Below are 22,230 nucleotides of genomic sequence, written 5' to 3' on the forward strand. Positions count from 1 at the left end.
GTGGGTGTAAGAAGAACGAACATATCTTTCCTCCCAACTCCGATATGGCCGATGGGGTGGGTGAGAGTAGTAGCGCTGGGGCAGTCCATAGCCCCTTACAATCTGAATACCTTGACGAGGAGCGAGACTGACGATGGTGATTTTGATCCAGCTCATAAGGGTCACGATCATATGGCCATTCATCAAAGAACTCAACATTGGAGTCTTCAGAAGGCGCGCACCCATAGGGGTAGTAAGACCCTGCCCTGTGTGGAGAATACGGTGACCACAGGGAGTGGTCGCGGTGGGCACTGTCCAGATCAGAGTCTTCTGATAAGGATTCATCTGGTTCAGAAGTATCAATGTGGGCAGAGCATCTTGTCTCGTCGCCCATGCTGACATCCAGGTCTGGACTGCAAGCCATGCTGGGCACCGGTTGGAGAGTTGAGCACTGCTTCCGAGTCCGGGAGCGCTGTGAAGGAACTTCCGACCGTGGCGGTGCCGGGGAGTTGGAGGGAGCTTGCCCAGGAGCCGATGCAGCAGGCTCTGAGTTTTGTTTTGTGTTTAGCTTTGGCGGGAAGTGCAGGCAGCTCCGAGAGAGAGGAAGAAGCAGAGGGACGGTGTGCATGCGTTGGAGCTAAAGTACTGCCGCTTGCGTTTGGTACCACCAGGGGTTGCGGTGCCGAGCGTGTTTGAGCCTTATCTTTCTTTGCTTTCTTCTTTTTAGACGCTGGGGGAGTCGGGGCTGTAGCGGATGAAGCAGGCAAAGCCCCAGAAGTAGTAGGCTGTGCCGGAATGGAGGATTTCAGTAGGGATGGGTCCGGACCGGTCCGGAGGCCATTGTAAAGGCCATTGTAAAGGCCTCCGGACCGGTTTGGACCTGGCCGCTCCGGTCCGGGTGGAGGGGGTTCCTTTAAGGGCGGGGAGGGTTTGCTTACCCCTCCCGCCGCTTTGCCCCCTCCAGCGCTTGTATTTACTGTAGAAATGCTCCTATAGAAATGCTCCTTGAAATGAAATGTAGAAATACTGTAGAAATGCTCCTTACTGCTCCTCAATGCAAAAGGCTCCGACAAGCCTTCTGCGCACGCGCACGCGGCGCACAAGTTTTACGTCTCCCCAACGCCGGAGGCCTGGTCTACCTGCCAGGACGACCGCAGCTGTGCGGTTCCGTGCACACCCCTAGATTTCAGGGCCGGTCCCTCTGAGGTAATCTCTAAAACAATTGGAGCGGATGGCACAACGGAGGCAGAGGGAGTCCTCAGGGGAGCTCCAGGCCCTCCTGGTGGCGGGGGAACCGCCATAGACAACTGCCCTGCCATAGTGAAAGTTTCTGAGGGCGTGTTTGGGCGCTCCATTGCCACCGCTGACAAGGCTCGTTCCAAGAGGAAATTTTGTAAGTGAGACTGCCTGTCATGCTGAGCCCGTCTGGAGAGCTTCTGGCATGTGGGCAAGAGGCTGAGAAATGGGTTTCTCCCAGGCAAAAAAGGCAGTGGGAATGCCCGTCCGAAGACAGCAAGGCTGAGCGGCAGGTCAGACAACGTTTGAAGGGCAGCATGCTGGCTGTAAAAGAAGAGAACAGCCTGAGAGCAGCGTGGGTAGCTCTAATGAGGTGAGGGAAGGAGCGACTTTGCTCCCCCTGAATTGCTCTTTCACTGTTGTCTCCTCTTTTTTTTTTTTTTAACTTAAACTGAGGAAAAGAAAATCGCAAAATGAGAAATAAATAAATATATGAATAAGGTGAGTCAGAATAAGAAATAAACAAGTAAAGGAAGCTAAAGAACAGCTTGACAGATTTCCTGGAGGATTACTTCTCTGGAGGACAAAAAATAACTGAGGAGAGGGGGTCTGAGTCATGTGACTAGGTACATGGGTGGGAGGTGCCTAGCTACCTAGTCAAGGCAGACAGAAAATATCTAATCAGCTTGATAGTTTTCCGGACTGTCCTTCCTGCATGCGAGAAGCCCATCTGTGTGATGGACAGAGACCACTTAGAAGAACAATGTTCCTATATAGCAGACCTACACACGTGGACAAGTTTGTTAGTACCCTTACAGCTCATTGAAAAAGTGTTTTATGCTTCCTGAAAAGCGATTGTCCTACGTATAACTGCATACTTTTGATATGTCATTGAGTAAAGCAAGGCAAGTGTGAAAAGAGATAAAGTAGCAGGGGGAGAGTAACTGGCCCTATCCACCCCCAGCACAGTACTTCCAGTGACTGTTGCTGGTGTGTGTCTTATGTTTCTTTTTAGAATGTGAGCCCTTTGGGGACAGGGAGCCATCTTATTTGTTTGTTATTTCTCTTTGTAAACTGCCCTGAGCCATCTTTGGAAGGGTGGTATAGAAATCGAATTATTATTATTATTAATAATAATAATAATAATATCACCAAGACCATCACCAAGACCTGGCAATGGCTTAAGAATGGCAACTTGAAGAAAAAAACAGAGGGTTTAATACTGGCTGCACAAGAGCAGGCACCAAGAACAAATGCAATAAGAGCCAAAGTCGAAAAATCCAACACAAACAGCAAGTGCCGCCTTTGTAAAGAAGCAGATGAAACCGTGGACCACCTGATCAGCTGTTGTAAAAAGATCGCACAGACTGACTACAAACAAAGGCATGACAAAGTAGCAGGGATGATACACTGGAACATCTGCAAAAAAATACAAGCTACCTGTAGCCAAATATTGGTGGGACCATAAAATTGAAAAAGTTGAAGAAAATGAAGATGTAAAAATATTATGGGACTTCTGACTACAAACAGACAAACATCTGCCACACAATACACCAGATATAACTGTAGTCGAGAAGAAAGAAAAACAAGTGAAAATAATCGACATAGCAATACCAGGGGATAGCAGAATAGAAGAAAAAGAAATAGAAAAAATCACCAAATACAAAGATCTACAAATTGAAATTGAAAGGCTGTGGTAGAAAAAGACCCAAATAATCCCAGTGGTCATTGGCGCCCTGGGTGCAGTTCCAAAAGACCTTGAAGAGCACCTCAACACCATAGGGGCCACAGAAATCACCATCAGCCAATTACAAAAAGCAGCTTTACTGGGAACAGCCTATATTCTGCGACGATATCTATAACAATTGACAATAAAATTCTGGCATCCCAGGTCCTTGGGAAGGACTCAATGTCTGGATAAAACAAACCAGTCAATAACACTTGTCTGACTGTGTAAACAAGAGATAATAATAATAATAATAATAATAATAATAATAATAATAATAATAATAATAATAATAATAAAGTATTGCTTATTCTACAAGATATTCTAAAGTGGCCTGGACACAATTGTTGGTACCCCTAGAAAAGATCATAAATAATTGGATTAGAGTAATTTTTCAAATTAGCTGTTTTCTTTAATTAGTATCAAACATGTCTCCAATCGTGCAATCAGTCATTCAGCCTATTGAAATGGAGAAAAGTGGTCACTCTGCTATGTGGTATCATCGTGTGTCCCCCAATGAACATGGAACAGAGAAAGCAAAGGAGAGAGTTGTCTGAGGAGATCAGAAAGAAAATGATAGACAAGCATGTTAAAGGCTATAAGACCATCTCCAAGCAGTTTGATGTTCCTGTGACAACAGTTGCAAATATTATTAAAAAGTTCAAGATCCATGGGACTGTATCCAACCTCCCTGCACATGGCTGCAAGAGGAAAATTGACCCCAGAATGGGCAGAAGGATAGTGAGAATGGTAGACAAAAAGCCAAGGGCAACTTCCAAAAAGATACAAGCTGAACTCCAAGGTCAAGGTCCATCAGTGTCTGATTGCACCATCCATCGCTTTTGGAATGACAGTGGGCTCAATGAAAGAGGACCCAGGAGGACTCCACTGTTGGTAGGAAAACATTAAAGAGCCAGACTGGAATTTGTTGACAAGCCACAATGCTTCTGGCAGAATGTCCTTTGGACAGATGAGACAAAACGAGCTTTTTGGCAAGTCACATCAGCTCTATGTCCACATATGAAAAAGTGAAGCTTTCCAAGAAAAGAACACCATACCTATTGTGAAACATGGAGGAGGCTCGGTTATGTTTGGGGCTGCTTTGCTGCGTCTGGCACGGGGTGCCTTGAGTCTGCGCAGGGAACAATGAAATCTCAAAACTATCAAGACATTCTGGAGCGAAACGTACTGCCCAGTGTCAGAAAGCTCTGTCTCAGCCGCAGGTCATGGATCCTCCAACAGGATAATGACCCAAAATGCACAGCTAAAAGCACCCAAGAATGGCTAAGGACAAAACATTGGACTATTCTGAAGTGGCCTTCTATGAGCCCTGATTTGAATACTATCGAACATCTATGGAAAGAACTGAAACATGCAGCCTGGAGAAGGCACCCTTCAAACCTGACACAGCTGGAGCAGTTTGCTCAGGAAGAGTGGGCCAAACTACCTGTTGACAGGCGCAGAAGTCTCACTGGGAGCTACAGGAATCGCTTGTTTGCAGTGATTGCCTCTAAAGGTTGTGCAACAAAATATTAGGTTAAGTGTCCCATCACTTTTGTCCATGCCATTTTCATTTGTGTTATTATTTGAAATATTCTGTTGCATCAAAACTCTGAAGCAAAGTCTGATTTTTGTTCAATGTGGAATAATCAATGATGGGTGCCAATTACGTTTGTCAGTTTCAAGTTATTTCAAAGACAATTGTGGGTGGTTCTTTTTTCATGGAGGGCTACCAACACATTTGTCCATGTGTGTAAACATGAGGCCTGGTGCTCCAGATCCAGCCCAGAAGATCTTTTTTTGCTGGCCCCGAGGTAGAAATTACCTGCAGCAACAGTAGGAGTCATGAGGAGCTCTTGGTTTGTCCCACTGACAAGCAGCAGTGGCAACCAGATGAGATGCATGGGGCAGCGATGGGCCAGTGAGAAAGTGAGCCTGCTGCTGCTGCTGGAGGAGGAGGAGGAGGAAGAGCAGCAGCAGCAGCAATGGATGGCGTGAGTAGGAGCAGTGATGGCAGCAGCAGCATCACGCGGTCACAGGCAAAGCACACCCCAGAAAGCCAGAAGGTAACTTTTTAGGTCAGTTTATTATCCTCTCAGGGGCCTATTCTCTGTTCTGCCCAGAAACTGCCTTACAGCACCATCCTGGGCACATTTACTCAGAGAAACTTCCCACAGTGTACCCAGTAAGGCTTACTCCCAATGGTAGTTTCTGTACTACATACAAAGGCAGCCCCATGTACAGTGCATTACAGTAGTCAAGTCTGGAGGTTACCAGCATATGTACCACCGTTTTAAGGTCACTTGTCTCCAGAAATGGATGTATCTGGTGTATCAGCTGAAGCTGATAAAAAGCACTCCTAGCCACAGCCTCAACCTGAGAAACCAAGGAGAGTTTGGGATCTAAGAGCACTCCCAGACTACGAACCTGATCTCTCTCTCTCTCTTTGTGTGTGTGTGTGTGGGGGGGGGTGTAACCCCATTCAGAAAAGGCAGATCTAAACCATCTCTTGTATCCCAATCCCCTAAAGACAGTACCCCCTTCTTGTTTAGGTTCAACTTCAGCCTGTTATCACTCATCCAGCCCACTATCACCTCCAGGCAGGCACTTGGGGGAGGGGGTCATGCCATTTCCTGATGAAGTTGGCATGGAGAAATAGATCTGGGTGACATTAGCATATTGATAGCATCCCAGACCAAACTTCCTGACAATCTCCCCCAGTGGTTTCATGTAGATGTTAAAAAGCATTGGAGACAGTATGGAGCCCTGTGGAACACCACACTTCATCCCTCGTTTTTCAGTCTCCAAGCGACACCATCTGGAATCTGCCAGACAGGTAAGAACAGAACCACTGTAAAACCATGCCATCCATTCCCACCTCCTTCAAGCTACCCATCAGGATACCATGGTCAATGGTATTGAAAGCCGCTGAGAGATCCAAAAGGATCAGCAGAGTCACACTCCCTCTGTCGATCGCCAATTGGAGATCATCCATCAGGCCAACCAAGGCAGTCTCAACCAATTATGGTGCAATGAACAGTGGAGGACCTGTCAGTTCTATTAGTTTCTATACCTGACTGTGCAGTAGTGTTGTTGCTTCCAACTGTATGTGGAGATGCATTATAACGGAGTTTCAAGCATTGCACACATGTTGCAATCAGTGTTCTAATTTTTTTCATCTGTGTGCCGAATATGAGTTTTGTTCTGGGCGGCAGTATCAAGGCAGTGTGCGTGCACATGCATTCAGAATAGGGCCTTCCTGATTAAACCTGAGCAGGATCTAAAATTAACTGAATGTACATCAAAAAACTTGTGGGCGCAGGCATGTGCACATGCCTTAGAGGGAACACTGAGCAATGTGTGTCATCAGAAGCAGAAATGGTTCATAGAAGTGCTTTGGGAGCTCCTGAAGTGTAGGAGTGCCAGAATGTGGTACTCCGCTTACGTCAGATTCATGCTTAGCAGATGGTGGTTTCAGATGTCCGTTAGGTGATTGCTCTGTGCCTAATGTTTCAATGGGAGAGAACCAGAACTCAATAGCGTTCTTAAAATTATATTTCCCCTACACCATGAGCTGTATTTTATTTCTTTTGATGTTGGTGTGTGCTCTTCATTAACTAAAGTACAGTGCAATCCAGACATCAGACTTTGACTAGAAAGAAAGCTGTCCCCATATGTATGTATGTATGTATGTTTGTTAAATTTATACCCCGCCCAAACTTAAGTCTCTGGGCGGCTGTTGATGGGACGGACGTTTTTGCAGTGTGACATTCCAAGGCTGCTGCTTGCTTCTTCACTGTGTTTGCTCCTTCTTAGTGGAAACTTTATGGAGAAGACCTACCATCTTGGTTCACTTTGACTTTGCATGGATGCAGTTTACATAAAATAGTTTTGGCCATGGCTGGTAGGCCTTAACATTTACCACAATCTAATTCACTTCCATTTCTGCCAACACATCAGTTGTTCCAATCCATTTGTAGCACAGCATCCATCCAGTGGCTGTTGCTGGTGTCTCCCTTGTTTTCCTTTTTAGACTGTGAGCCCTTTTAGGACAGGGCACCATCATTGTTGTTGTGTACACTACTTTGAGAATTTGAAAAACAGTATATAAATATTTGTAGTAGCAGTTAGGGATGTGCAGAATGTTTCACTGGCGAAACATTTTGACTCAAAACGGGCCATTTCAAGTGTTTAGAGCTTGAAACAGAATACCCTTTACATAAAGGGACTGTTTTGCACTCAGAACAGAACCCGTTTCGATCAAAATGTTCTGATGTTCCAAGAGCCATTTTGGAGGTCTGTTTTCCCCTTGCTGATTGGCTTTCTGGCACTGGCTTCCGATTGGCTTGCAATCTCCTTGCTTGGCTTGTTATACCAATCAAGTGTTGTCATGGGAAATATACCCCCATTGGCTGGAGGGAGGGAGGAGGGAATTTCAAATTCAAAATATATTCGAAGGGACTGGGAGGCAGAGAGAGCCCTTCTGCCTCTCTTGAAAACGATACAGCAGGAGAAGTGGTTTGATTCTGTGGCTTTCTTTTCTCAGCACTGAGTATAATATGCTGTGCCTATTGCTGCTAGAGTTATCTGGTTTTGATGGATCTCAGATTGACAAAGGCAGAACTTGGGTGCCCTCCTTACTTGAGTTGTGGTTTATTTAGTTTGTGAGATAAGTGTTGTGAGAAATGGACAGTGGCAGCTCAGTGTGTGTGTGTGTGTGTTGGTGATTGCTGTAATGAGTTGCATGTCTGGCCTTGAGACCAAGTTGTGTATCTGCTCTGCCATCTGTATAGCAAGATATACTTAGTCAAAATGTAGCTGAAGTTGCTCTAGTTGTGCTTATGACTATGCATGTTGCTAAGTAAGGGTGCTGCTGTGGAAACAGTAGTAAGTAACGTAAGCAATCATAATTGTGTGTGAGAGAGCAGCTTGTGCCAGTGATGTTACTGCAGTGTAGGCACTGTGGCTGGCAGTGGATTCTGGGTCAGTGATTCTTTTTTGACCACTTTTGGACTATGTTTGAGATGTGTTCTGTGTTGAGAGGGACAGATTCTCATTTACTGTGTGCTTCTGCAGTGTTTTTCAAGACAAGGTTGCAAATTGCAATGCAAAACTTGTTTGTGAATTCTGTGAATGCAGCTTGTTCCGGCCATAGGCAACAATGGGGAAGCCCGAAACACCCCACTGACCCCCATGGGTAGCTCCTAGGGGCATCGAAGTGGGTTGGGTGGTAGGGCATGATGGGTGCTACCACCTAACCCACAAAATAAATGGGCAAGTGGGCAATTTTTAACAAGTTTTTAACTTTCCCCCCAAACCCTCATAGGATTGGGGGGGGGTCCTATGAAAAATAAGTTGTCTTTAAATGAAAGCAACATTTACCTTTATCACTATGAAAAAACAAGCATAAAGCTTAGTAACTCAGTTGGCTAGGTTTTTCCTTTGTAACAGTGTATGTCTTTGAATATGCAATTGTATTATGCAAAGTCTTTCCTTCTCCCGCCGCCGCCGCAAAAAAAGAAAAGAACCACTTAGCCCCCAAATAAGTATCAAATTCAGGGTAGTATGAGTGTCTTGGCAAAAGGAAAAGGAAAAAATGGAATGACTCTTGTATAGGAGTTTTGTTATAAAAAGGGGTTTTACAAAAAAACCAAAAAAAACCCCAACCCCTAGCTAAAGAGAAGCATTAAAGAGACAAGTCTTAATAGCTTGACATTTCAGAGTGTCAGCACAGGATTATTCTACATAATTTGTATGCTGCTTTTTGGTTCACAATACCAGCTTTATAGGTGGATGATACTGCTCCCCCACACTGACAGAGCCGGAATACCAGGTACAGTTGATGGTATGCATCAGTGTAACGGTGGTGAAGGGGGTACGCGGCAGGGAATCTGGTCTCTCCCCATTCCACCACTGTTCTTGCCACTGCTGCTCCGAGTACCCTGAGCTCTTAGTATCCAGACACAACTGTTGGGGCCACTTTGGGGACAGAGGTGTATAAACTTGCCTTCCCAGTTGTGTTGCTGGTATTGCTGCCTCACCAGCTCCACAGTATTCACCATATTGAATGAGGTCTTCCCCCAGAGAATAGGCTAGCAGGCTTAGGTTTTTAATCGGCATCTTGTTTACGTGGCAAGGAGCCCAGGGGTAGGCACCCTCCTGTTCTGTCTTGGCCCCTGATGTGTGCTCATGCCAAGTGTTGACAGCTGACTGCTATACATCTAAGGTAATGGCCAAGAGCAGAGGTGAGAGAACAGGATTCTATGACCATTTTACAGGGACATGTCTCCTGTGCATGTTGCCTCAGCAAGTGATGGCTTGAGAATGGAAATGGGCCATCGCAGATGAATCACCATGGAGCGGGAGATTCGTCTGAGTGTCACCTGGTGCCGGGTCCGATACTTTTCAGCAGTGCATTCTCCAGTGCTGAATAACCAAGTGATGGCACATGAAGTTATGCACATGCCTGTGTGAGCCAGCCCAAAGATGAGATTTGGGTTTGCTGTTTTGAATTCCAGCCCGCATATGGCTCCACCAGTCACATGGCCACCAATCCTGACAAGCTTTTTTGTTCCCGCAAGACAATTATTCTTCAAGTGGGTGCAGTCAGACAACACACAGTAGCATGTAGGCAAGTTATAATCCATTGCTTTTATTTTTAGAAAACTACAATAGAAAAGTACCTGTTGAACAATTAAAAAAAAAGCATAGACAGTCGAAGCATCTTCTGTTTCTGCTATAGCCAACAGAAGGAGATACAGAAAAAATTTCTGCAGAATGAATCTCATTTCAGTACAGCTCTTTCTAGTGTTTAACCACATATCACATTTTAATTTTGTTCAAGTCACTGATTTATTTTTGGTTTTGTTTTAAAAGATGGCTATTTTTTTGTCCCATTTGTTCTGCCTCGTGCAAATTTTAAAGCCTTTGATCTCTTGAAAATTACTGTCTTCTACAACATACTGTATTCTCATTAAAAACACTGAAGTCACACCCTGAGCAGAAGCATAACCGTATTTGGTGGAGAAGCCTATGCATTAGCCATATTAAAATAGTTGGCCTTCTTGTTGAGCAAGCCAGCATAGTCAGACCTACTAGTGTCTTATGGAAGGAGTGACTTCTTTTCTATAGGAGAAACACCAATTGGGAAATAAAAAGATTGTAAGTGGAGAAAATAATCTAGTTTGGGGAAATAAAACAATAAATATTAGCAACACTGGCTTACGGTGATGGTTTCATTAAATGTATTCCCATTTGTAGGGACAGATGGAGAAGTTTCGGGGTCTTCCACCTGAGCATTTAGCTTCTATCAGGGGCCTTGCTGATGGTACTCAGCACCCTGGGAAGAGCAACAGTAGGCATCCGGCTCTACCAGGGTAACTCACATACTCTTCTTTAAGTTGCAAAAATCCATCTCAAGAAGGATGGACACGCCAAGTGGTTGAGTCCAGACCTCTCCAACCTTAGCTGTACAAGTGACCCAAGCAGCCACTCAGGCCATCAATGAAAGGAGCATCCCAGGGACGTCTGCCATGGCTGCTCAGCCGCAACTCACTCATGTGGTGGTCAAAGATGGCATCTCACCCCAGGTGCAATACAGCCTCTTAGGTCAGCAAAAGGGTTCCAGCCAGAGCTGTAGTTTCCTCTAGCCCACTGCCAGCCCCACAATGCCAAATGAGGTGCACAAGGACCATGGTACACCAGTGTTCACACCTGGGAAGGCAGTCCCAAATGGCAATGGTGTTGCCTTGGTTCTTTGGGGGGGAGGGCCTTCAGAGCCCAAATAGGCACCTTTACATGGACACAGTGGGGGCATTTGAAAAGCAGGACCTACCAGTAGGTAACTGTTTCACCTTTATTTGAGACTTCCTCTGGGAAGCAGTACATTTTGTAGCAAGGAGTTGGAAAGACGTTATTCATCTGAAAATCTGAGTTGAGCAAAAGGCTCTGGTTTGAATATGTACAGGGGGTGTTGGTATCAACTGAACTTAAGCTTTATTGATCAACAGTCCAGCCAGCCTTCTGCCTTCCCAACAAATATTAAGTTATGTTATTAAGCAGGTACTGGAACCAGTCCTCTGTCTATGTGGCGCAAAGCCATACCACCTAGGAATGCAACATATTACATGTCAAGTACACACCAATATATAGAGCTCTCTTTTTAAAATCATATTTCTTTTAAAGGTCTATTGCAGGGATGTGTATAAACTTGCTTTACAGACATTTCTGCATAGCTCTGACATTCAAGACTGGTTTTCATATACAAGTAGTTGCTTTTTCATTTTCTTTGTTGCCCAGTAAACTTATAATAGGGTGCACAACTGCATGTGAAGAAATGCTGAGTGAATGAAAGTGATAGGCAGAGAGAGCCACAGTCATTTTCTTAATTGTGGCTGTGCTTTCTTCAGCTATGGCAGTAACAAAAATGAATTTGGCTACCTCTATGGGCCCCTTTCCTTCAAACTATTGCTTCTCCGTGTGGTTATGCACCCAAATATATATGATCACATAGAGAAGATACAGCCACTCTGACAATATGCACTACAGCAAACTCGTAGAGTATTCCAAGAAGTTAAAGATTGTCTTTCTGATTGTCTTGCTCAATATAATTTGGCACAAAGGGAAGAAACATGTACCACAGGAACACTTCATATGTTCAACACACATCATCTCCGGCTCCCAGCCAGGATGACCAAAAATGTCTATAAACTTTAAACAATACACTTTTAAGAATTTCAACAAGATTCAAAAACATGCCTTGAACATGCAGCTTAAAAGGATGGAAAAAAGAAACCTTAATTACACTCATTCAAAAGTCAAGCACATAACCAGGGATCCAACCCAGTGTAAGATCCTTCTACTTGCAATGCTTGGTATAAAAATACTTGTTCTCTGTTGCTTGGTTTGAAAATACCTTTTCAAACCAGATGTTCATCCATGCTTTTCAGAAGTCACACACACTCTTCCTTACAATTTGTATACAGTGTAGAAGAGGAAAACATTATTCAATATTATTTTTATTTCTAGGAGAGCAGATGTGTGATAGAGGCTGTGGCAAAGTCTTGAAGGAATCCAAGCTTGTGTGAGGTTTTTCAAGCCTGTAAGACAGAGGAAGATGTACCAGTCAGGAAAAACAAACACACACGTTCTTGGAAAGGAGAGAGGGCAGCGTGTCTCTGGCTCCTCTATCTGCAACAGCTTAGCTTATGTGCCTGAGGTCTGTCACGTACACAGAAAGCAAGTCGATTAATCCTCTGGGCCAAAAGTGTCAATCTTATTTATTTATTTTTTATTTTATTTATTTAATACATTTCTATACCGCCCAAAACGCAAGTTCTCTGGGCAGTTTACAAACAATAAAATCAGCCAATAAAAGATTAAAACATTTCAGCAATTAAAATTAAAAAGTTAAAACTATTAAAACACAATTAGATCTTAAGGTTTGAGGGCCTCATCCTCTCACTAACCCAAGAAGAGCCTTGCGGAAATGAGATCAAGGCAATGTACGTCTCCTGGGGAATCTGGCACTTATAACATAAGATACCCCCCTCCCCCTTCTCTAGGCCTCCAAGAAGACAACAAACTCAGGCAATGTGTGAGCAGGTGGTGTGTGTGTAAACCCTACGTATGCATGTGCGCACACACTGTCAGTCCATATCAAAGATGGTAAATGTTACTGCACTGTGAACCTCTATTCCAATGTGTTTACATTTGGTTATATGGCCACTATATAAAATGCCATTCGAAAAGCTTCCAAATTAAATAATTTATTCTGCAGACTGGTGCAACTGTACCATGTGCTCCATCCAAAAATGTATGTGTGTATACACTCACTCATTCACACACACACACACACACACACACACACTCTCTCTCTCTGAGAAGTAAACAAATAGAATCAGCCTACTGGGGTGGGAGGAGAAGAAGTGTTGCTCTCAGAAGGTAGGCTGTGTTAGGGTTGCTTTACTGCCACCTTCACAAATTGCCATCAGAAGTCCTGCTGGATCAATTCAAGGGTCCATCTAATCCAGCATCCTGTTTCAAAGAGCAGCCCACCAAAATTTCTCACAGGCTCTGAGATCTGTAGGGAATTCTCTCTCAGACCATTTTGTACTTGTATCTTACCAGGCATATTTGCCCTTGGAGATCCACGGAACCACAGCATTCAGTGGCACATAGAGTGTGCATGTTGTTCATACATGATGGGTTTCCAGGATCTGTGGCTTTAAGAGAATGGTGCCTTAACCGTGGCTCCACTCACACCTGTCGCACTACAAGAATAACGCCCTGTAGACACAATCCTGGTGGCTGCATCCCTCCCCCACAGCGTTGGCAGTGAGAGACATGCCCCTCTCTTCATTCTCAATGAAGAGTGACACTGGGAGGGAGCAGCTTGCTCATTCAATAAGCTCCACTTCAGCTCAAGCCTAAGGCATGCTCTTAAGTCGGCCAAACCGAGGGGTTTTCAGGAGAGGTTGCAGGACCAACAAGTTTCAGTTTTTTCAGACTGAAGCAATGTTCTCTGTTAATAGCCAGCTGGTGGTGCACAATGCCTCTGGCAGAATGTCCTAATGCATGGCGCTCCTGACTAGCATGGCCACCTTGATTTGTGTAAAAAAATATACATACAGGCATCAGTGCCTCAGCAGTGGTGCCTGGATCAAAGACCTGAGCCGGGTGAAAATGGAGGGCTCAAGGCCTTTGGTTGCGCTGCTGAGCTACTAAGACATTGACAGCAGATATTTAAGTGACTCTCTTGACTTACCACACTGTACTGTTGCAGATGAAGGTAAGACACCAGTAGCGACTTAGGAAGAATGCATTAATACCCACAAGACAGATTGTAGCCGCCATCACACACCTGGTACCTGTGACAGGAAGAGACATGCACCCAAAGCCTTAATGGGGGATGAAATGGGCAATATGACCAGGAACAACTGCAAGGCTTTCAAAAGTAGATATGGAATAATTTATTTCAAATGGGAATAGGGTAGGTGCGTAACACAGGAAGGTTTATGTTGTCAAAAATATTTCTTTATTTTATTATTTTATTAGAAACATTTAATATACTGCCCACTCCAAAGACTCTGGGCGGTGTACAAAAACATGCAAAGCAAGACAGCATTAAAGTTACATTCTAAATTAAAAACTAAAGTAACTAACAAAAAAGAAAAAACCAAATACGTAAACTACAGGGCAAAAGCCTGGCAAAAAAAATAAATACTACCACACACAGCTTAATGCCCAAGAAAATGCCACTAAATACTATGTGCAGCAATTTTAGTATTTGCATTGACCTGTGGGAGGCTGCCTCTGAATACCAGTTGCAGGGCAGTAACAGCAAGAGAGAGGGCAGGCCCTCAGCTCCTGCCTGTGGGCTTCCCAGCAGCGTCCTGAAACAGGACGCTGGACTAGATGGGCCTTGGGCCTGAAACAGCAGGGCTGTTCTTATGTTCTTAAGCGTTGCCATCTCTCATAACTGAGACCATGAGAGTGAATTGCTGAATGCCATTCAGTAGGGGCCGCTTCATACATGAGATTTCTCTTCACACTGGAATGACTTCATAGGGAAAAAGTGGTAGATAACTCATGAAAGACCCTGCAAGGCTTTACTTTCTTTGAGTAAACACACTAGGAAACAGATACGTATACAGCTGACTCATCTATGTACCCACAATGAAATTAGCTCCACACACCATGCTGCTTGCTTGCTTGTGTACTCATTATGTGAAGGCTATCTCCATCTGGGGAACAAACTTATGCATGATTGTGCCAGAGGTTGGACTCAGAAGTTGCAGACACGTCTCTGAAATGACAACAGCTGTAGCTCAACTAGTTCTGTGTCGGAAGTGTAAGCACTGGCTTGTCTTGGAGACTAACTGCTTGTGAGCTACTATGATTTGGGGGACCAGGTCATTGTTTGGGACAATGGTTTCTGACAGTTCTGTCTTCGGACAATTCCTCCCCTTGGCTTTTCCATATTTTCCTTTCTTGTTCTCTTTGACTACATTACCCCTTTAGCGGTGTTCTGTTTTATTCTAACTTGAAAAGTACCAGGTGTACCCAATCATAGTAGCAGCAGTCCAGTCTTATGTGGGGCAGGACATAAGCGTTCAAAGTTCTGCTTAAGCTTGGCCTCATCTAATCCCTTACGCCATCTGGTGTTTCCAACCAACTGCAGGGTACCTTTGGTAACTCATCTTGCTTTAATGTTCCCTCCCATTTCCATGACCAGCCGCCCAATGGCGCAGTGGGAAATGACTTGGCTACCAAGCCAGAGGGTGCCGGTTTGAATCCCCGCTGTGGGAAACTCCTATATCGGGCAGCAGCGATATAGGAAGAAGCTGAAAGGCATCATCTCATACTGCACGGGAGATGGCAATGGTAAACCCCTCCTGTATTCTACCAAAGACAACCCCAGGGCTCTGTGGGCACCAGGAGTCGACACCGACTCGACAGCACACTCTACCCATTGCCACTAAAGCTAAGCCTGACTCCTAAAATCCCTCTTAAAAAAAAAAAAGGAAATTAGACACCACCCTTTACCCATCTGACTAGGAGCACACCACCACCACCACCACCACCACCACCACCACCAGTCTGTTTAGTCCAGCAATTTGTTTCCAACAATGGCCACCTCGATACTTCTGGAAAGCTCACAAGCAAGGTGTTAAGGCAATAGCCTTTCCCTATGGTTGGCCTCCTGCATCTGGAATTCAAAGATATTCTGTTTCTGAACACGGAGAGTTGCCATTTCCTGGCCATAGCTATTGATGAAATTCTCCTCTACAAATGTGTCTCGGCTTTCTAACTGATTCTCTCAGAGCGAAGACAGGAAGCTTGCTAAGGGCCATGCTGAACTGAGAGGCAAGGCTCCTGTCCCAACTGGTGGGTAATTCTGTCTTGCATGTCCTACCCTTTCTTTAGCTTCTCACGGTCGTCTGACACAGTGAGCCCAATCAAGCCAAAGTAAGAAGAACATTGCTGGGTCAGAGGAGAGGAGGTCCATCTAGCCCAGCATCCGGTTTCACACACTGCCAACCCCATGGGGCCTCTGGGAAGCCCAGAGCGCAACATCGAGGCAAACAGCCCTCTCCCACTGTTGCTTCTAGCCACTGCCTCTGAACCTGGAGGCACCACACGACTAGAAGCCCTTGATCGATGTGTCTTCCACATATGCCTTTAATCCTCCTTTAAAGCCATCTAGGCTATTGGCCATTGCCATATTCTGTGGCAATAAATTCCATAAACCAAAGGTGTTCTGTGGGAAGAAGTATTTCTGCGCCCCACACCTTTTAAGGAAGGAGCCTTAAAGTCAAAGCAGCAGCAACGCAACAGACACAGACACCGTGCTTGCCTGTGCCCTTGTTTGATGACTCAGCATGCTAACTCTGGTAAGTGCCCGCGTGTGTGTTGGGGCATGTGCAGAATGCTTACACCAGCAGGCACTGTACGCATCACATCTGTCTCGGCTCTTAAAAAAAGACCTTTGTTTTTTTTCCTATCCTTTGGCTCTTGCAGAACAGTGGGAAGTGACCTTTGGCTAGGAATGCTTATTTCGAAGCCATGGTTTTGCTCTTGCAGCAGCTAAGATCTATCTGTCTATCTAACATATTTATATACTGCCCCAAATGCAAGTCTCTGGGTGGTTTACAACAATACAATAAAAACAACAAATAAAAAGGTTAAAACCTGACAACAATTTAAAAACCTCAACACAATCCACAACATTGTATTACTATCCATGCACACTGTGGTCATGATTTTCTAATGCGATAAGACTAAATTAAAACGGATGTGATGAGGGGAGGAGAAGAGGCAGCTAAAAACAGAGAGCTGTCCCCGCTCGAAGGCCTCTTCTGCTTTCTTTGACATACCAACGATTGTCCTATGAAGTTAAACAATTGCACAATGTTCCCTTTGCGGGGCAGAGGTTCTGTTGTTATTGCTCAACTTAGACTGAGACGCAGGGCAGCTTGAGGCAGGCTGGATTAGCTATTATTCAACAACATCAACACAGTGCTGCAGTTAGTTGTCAGGCATCGCATGCACGTAGAATCTCTCTCTCTCCCTCTCCCCCCCCCCCCTCTGTTCTAGAGCCCTTTATCACACCACAGGATATCAGGAATTGCCATGATGCATAAAACTAAGGGCCATCTAATCTAGCATTCCATTTTCACGACAGCTAGGCAAAGGCCTCTAAGTGCTCACAAACATGGCATGAGGAAGGCGAGGGCTTCTCTATGTTTGTCTCTAACAACTGATATTCAAAGAAATACTACCTTTGCACATGGGGGCTCCATTGAGCCATCACTGGTAATTCCATAAGATGCAGTAGATACATTGTCACATAACTGGGAAGAGGTGGACAAATTCTTAGCTGTAGAAAAACAGAAAGTGATGGCCTACCAAGACAAGGATAACCATACTCTCCACCTTGTGGTAGATTTCAGATACAGACATACACAAGGGAAGGGCAGTATTAGACCCTGCTACTAAAGGCAGAGCCAACTAATGGTGCAGCGGGGAAACGATTTGACTAGCAAGCCAGAGCTTGCCGGTTCGAATCCCCGCTGGTATGTTTCCCAGACTATATGTTTCCCAGACTATGTTTCCCAGACTATGGGAAACACCTATATTGGGCAGCAGAGATATAGTAAGATGCCGAAAGGCATCATCTCAGACTGCATGGGAGGAGGCAATGATAAACCCCTCCTGTATTCTACCAAAGACAACCACAGGGCTTTGTGGGCGCCAGGAGTCGACACCAACTCGACGGCACACTTTACCTTACTAGAGGCAGAAAGTGAACCTTGTACCTGAAGACTAGCCTTTAGTGGCATAGACCATAATGGCTGGCCTTAACTGTAACAAGAGGAGGTGCCATGTATAAGAAATGGCAGAAGAGAGATAAGGCAAGAGTAAGAAAGGAAAACAACAACTTCAGAAAGATTTCCAAATGTTTCATCAGCTTATTAACAGGGATCTTGGAAGGTACAGTGGATGGGTTTGGAGAGGGACCATATAAGGTCAAATCTCAACTCGGCCATGAAGTCTGGGTCTTGGGCCAGTCATCATAACCCTGTTCAGGCAATCAAAGCCACTGTTGGAGTTGACGAAGCCTGCCTTGCTTGCCTTTGAACCTTCAGCCAGAGACCTTCTCTCAGCCTAGCCAACCTGACAGGGTTGTGAGAATAAAATGGGGGTGGGAACAATCATGTACATTGCCCTAAAAGAAATCGATAACTAGCTTGTGGCTAAGCAGAAGCTACATGAAAAATGCCCTCTCTCCCGTTCGTTCCAGGAGTCCCGGGGTTCTGTGGAAACTTGCCAGGGACTCCTCAATGAGAAGGCAGGGCACACTCTTCCATGAAAAAGCCAGCTCGCCTCCCCCTACAACAGGGAGGTGCAGACCGGTGTTGTGCCCGTTCTGAAGTCCATTCAATTCACACCGTCAAAGTGCAGCAAGTTCAACTCGTGCCCCAAGTCAAGAGAGTATACAACAGAGTACACGCCCCAGAAGCCTCTCATGTGGCTCCTGAACGAAGCCTTGCCTAAGCTGGGTCCAGCATACGGCAGAAGAACCAACTCCCTAGTTCCTTCCAGTTTTTGCGGCCACACAGCTTCTGTCTTTGCTAGCTCTATTTTTTTAAATTGCCACCCATCATCTGCAGCATTAGGCCCAGCATGCCCCTTTCTTGCCTTCTCCACCCCGTCCTTTAATCACCCTGTGTGTGCGCATACGCGATTCACAACTCTCTAACCTTGATCTGAGGCTGGCGGAAAAACTCCTCCTCTTCATCATTTAAAAAGGCAGATTTGTTTTATTGGGTTAAGAATGCCAAAAAGTGGGGAAGGAAGAGGATTCATGGCTTGCTCTGCTTTTAAAAAAAAAAGCAACAAGACGTTGGTTGCTTTTAGCTCCCGTGTCAGTATGGACCAGTCTGAGCATGAACCTCAGGCAAGGTCTGGAACGATCCACTCAGATTCCGGGCCAGTTCAGATGATGTTGGAAGAACCCTCAAACAGCACAGAGTCCCTGGCTATCACACATCCGTCCCCAAAATCACAAGAGGGGAAGTAACAAATGAACTGGGCTCTATACTGTGAAGGAACTCTCTTCCTGTTCAATTTGCCCTACTTTTTTAAAATGTCTCATTTTGCTGCATTCAACATGTATAATTTCACTGCATTATCCCTGTCAGACTCTATAGCCTGTCAATTATTCTAAGAAATAAATAGCTAAATAAGGTATGGCCCTGTTTCCCAGCTATTTTCTTCCCGCAGGGGAACCCAGACACATTTCCAAGGCACTCTCTCAAAAGTGGGGCAGACCCCAAGCTCACCTGAAGAGTTACTCAAGTGTAGCCGATGCTCACATGCACTTTGAAGACAGCTCTTGCCAAAAGGGGTTGAAGTGTTCATGTGAACACGGCCAGAAAGTTGAAAAATCTCCCTCATAAAACCACAAAGATCTCAGAGCTTTGGGGACAGCTGTTAATGACCTGAAAATAATTTCTTAAAGTATAGCCCAGGTGAGCATCGGCTGCTCTTTTTAGGAAAGAGAAGCTTGCAAACAAAGCCAAGGCACTAAAAGGCCCCTGCTGCTCGGTCTGAAGTTTAGAGTCCTCACACAGGAGTCAGTTGGGGGGGGTCCTAAAAAAGAAGAGGTGCAGACAGCACCCACCACACTGGTCCCACAAATCTGCAAAGCAGAGGGTCAGCAGGCTAAAACTTGCCACATGTGGACTAGCACTGTAAAAGAGAATCCCTGTAGACACACATCAATTCAATCCTAGGACAAGATTATCAGGCTGCCCACATAAGGGTCCTTAGGACAACAGACTTGCTTCAAACTCCTCACAGCCAGCTGGAGTGGATTCTACGCTCTTGGAAGTGCAACACTAAGAATATACAGAGACTTTTGGGGGCAAGGGGGTCAACCCAGGACCCTCTGTGTTTTCTTATTATACCAACTCAAATAGGCTGAAAAATTAAAAATTAGAACATCTAGACTAGAGTTGCCATATTCTGGCTTTCCAAATCCAGGTGCTTAATTTGCATATTATGTAAATAGGCTGGAAAATAATTTCTGAGCAGAGTAGTGACTGCACATTCTGCTCCATAACTCCGCTTCTACAAGGGCTAGAGCGTAGCTTTTTTCTTTTTCTTTTTTAAAAAGAAAGCTAGAATCTGGGTGGACTAAGCAAGCTGGGTGAGATGCTTAAAATCCGGGTGAAACCTGGAATTTCGGGGGACATGGCAACTCTAATCTAGACCCATCACCTTTGTTTTGAACCCAGCATGTCCTGGCTGAGAAGAAAAGGCACAACTAAGCTACCAACAGCAAAGTAGTGAGACCCAGACGTGAAACACTGCCTGTTTCAAGAGTGCATTTTAGGGAAAAGGTACATGCTCAGCAGAAAATGAGAACTCCAACAACCATGGGGACCAGGGCTGCCTCTCGAGCTGTAGGCAGTGTTCCTTGTGACACGGATGGCCCAGGTGTGGTGGGGAGGAGGAGGACGACATTGAGCAACCCGTCCAGAACAGCTAGACTGGGCCAAGTGGCGAAACCAGCCGAGGATGAAAGTAGTCACAAGCTTTCCGTCCCACAGCACAAAAAACAGAATGGCTCCTGCACTCCTGCTAGCAATAATCTGGAGCAGTGGTACGAGGGGCGTTTCCCATCGACTTACACAGTATTCAGCAGAACTGACGGGACTTCCAGCCCTGAGAAGTAGCCTCTGAGGGAGGGAGCCAGCGCATCTGAAAGAGAGAAAAGACACAAAATCCCGGAGGTGAGACAAGAACTGGAATGCACCAACGCCCTTAAGAACTGTGATCTTCTCCCTTTTCAGGTCTAGGACTCACCTTCCAATCCCAAACAGCAACGAAGAAGTCACTCTTGTTTTATAGTTTATACCCGTCTTTCCGCTCCTCTCTCTAGTGTGACCAGAGGCAAAGGAGGACAGGCCACCTTTAGGAGATACAGAGCAGAGAGAACTTCTGACAGATTTACCCTTGCCATGCAGGGGTGAAGGAAGCTACTGAAAGTCTCTCTTCTCTATAACCTAAGACAGGTTAAGGAGCCAATGTATGCTACTTCAAAGCTCAACAGAGCAAGAAGCCACACCTGGAATGCAAAAGAAAATGCAGGAACGGAAGAGAAACAGAATGTACTGGGGGTGGGGAGGGGACTCCAGAACTATTATGTTGTTTAACTTTCTATCCTACCCCACTCCAATCATCTTTGCGGCAGTCACTGCACCATTTCAAATGAGGTAAATGTTTCTTGTGAGAAATTTTGCCTCCCTAATTTTGTCAATCCCCCCTGCTGCATAAAAGTTGCTTCACGAGTTTCCGAAAGCTAGACTACACCATAGAATTAGTTCTAGCACAAGGCGATTAATTCCATTAAAAAAACAACAACTGAACTGAGTGGATTTCCTTTGAGCACAACTAAAAGCAAAGAGAAATTTGTTGATAGCAAATGAAGACTGTAGAGTTGTGCCTAGCTCTGCTTATCCCAGGAGGTCACTGTTCTATAATTGATGTGGAGTTCATAATTATGGAAAATTTCAGAATCGGAAGTGCAATCTTGCATATGTGATTTGCACTCCCCAGTTAAGATCACTGGGCACGCACAAGCACGTGCCTCCTCTCTAACGTCTGAGAGAGGAAAGTGCCTCAGGATACAATCTACCAAGTTGGAAATCAAGAGATGGTACAAAATTTGCCCATGGTTTCACTCATCAAACAAGCGTGTTTTAAATAGAAATTGAAAGATTCCATACTTTCTTTACATATAAAATCCAAAAGGAACATGTCATATTAATATTCTAGCTATAGATGGGAAGAGATGGCACCAATGTTTATAAGGGAACCACCCCACTTTGCAGCAAAATATGCTTCTGATCCACTGTCAGGAGAACAGAGTGGCCCTTGAGAATACAGACATTGGTATCTTTGGCCAAGACCATCTATCCCAATTGCCTGATAGCCCATCTGTGACTCAAATGGCACTTTCAATTACAGCATTTTACAGCAACTAAAATCAAATTTTCCATCAAAATAGTGTGGGAGTGTTGTTTTAAGTGAGAAAACAGATAAGATAAAATCAAGCCCTGGAGGCTACCCTGGTGGCGGTGATATGGCTATGCTAACATCAAAGTATGCTCATTTCTACCACCTACAAGGCATGTTATTTCTGCACACTCATCCATGTCCCGTCCTCCTCCCCCAGCATGGAAGTGGGTTTGGGCAAATGTACACTGAAATGTACACAC

General features: G+C 45.0%; 1 protein-coding gene across 12 annotated transcripts in view; it reads right to left on the reverse strand.

Annotated features, from left to right (window-relative positions):
- Positions 1-22,230, reverse strand: part of RBPMS (RNA binding protein, mRNA processing factor) — a 207,368-nt gene that overhangs the window by 55,799 nt on the left and 129,339 nt on the right. For 7 of the 12 annotated variants that reach the window (XR_008315422.1, XR_008315425.1, XR_008315421.1 and 4 more), the window contains 3 exons: positions 20,641-20,710; positions 13,707-13,809; positions 12,005-12,039 (listed from right to left, as the gene is read on the reverse strand). Coding sequence is in view for 4 of the 12 variants with exons in the window: in XM_053292058.1 (XP_053148033.1) it covers positions 11,943-12,039; positions 20,641-20,710 (167 nt within the window). In the remaining 8 variants the exon portion in view is untranslated. Of the gene's footprint in view, positions 1-9,573; positions 12,040-13,706; positions 13,810-20,640; positions 20,711-22,230 lie in introns of those variants that run through there. The other 5 variants (XM_053292059.1, XM_053292057.1, XR_008315428.1 and 2 more) reach the window with 4 other exon arrangements.

Source organism: Hemicordylus capensis, chromosome 2, assembly GCF_027244095.1.
Source record: "Hemicordylus capensis ecotype Gifberg chromosome 2, rHemCap1.1.pri, whole genome shotgun sequence".
NCBI classification, from domain to species: domain Eukaryota; kingdom Metazoa; phylum Chordata; class Lepidosauria; order Squamata; family Cordylidae; genus Hemicordylus; species Hemicordylus capensis.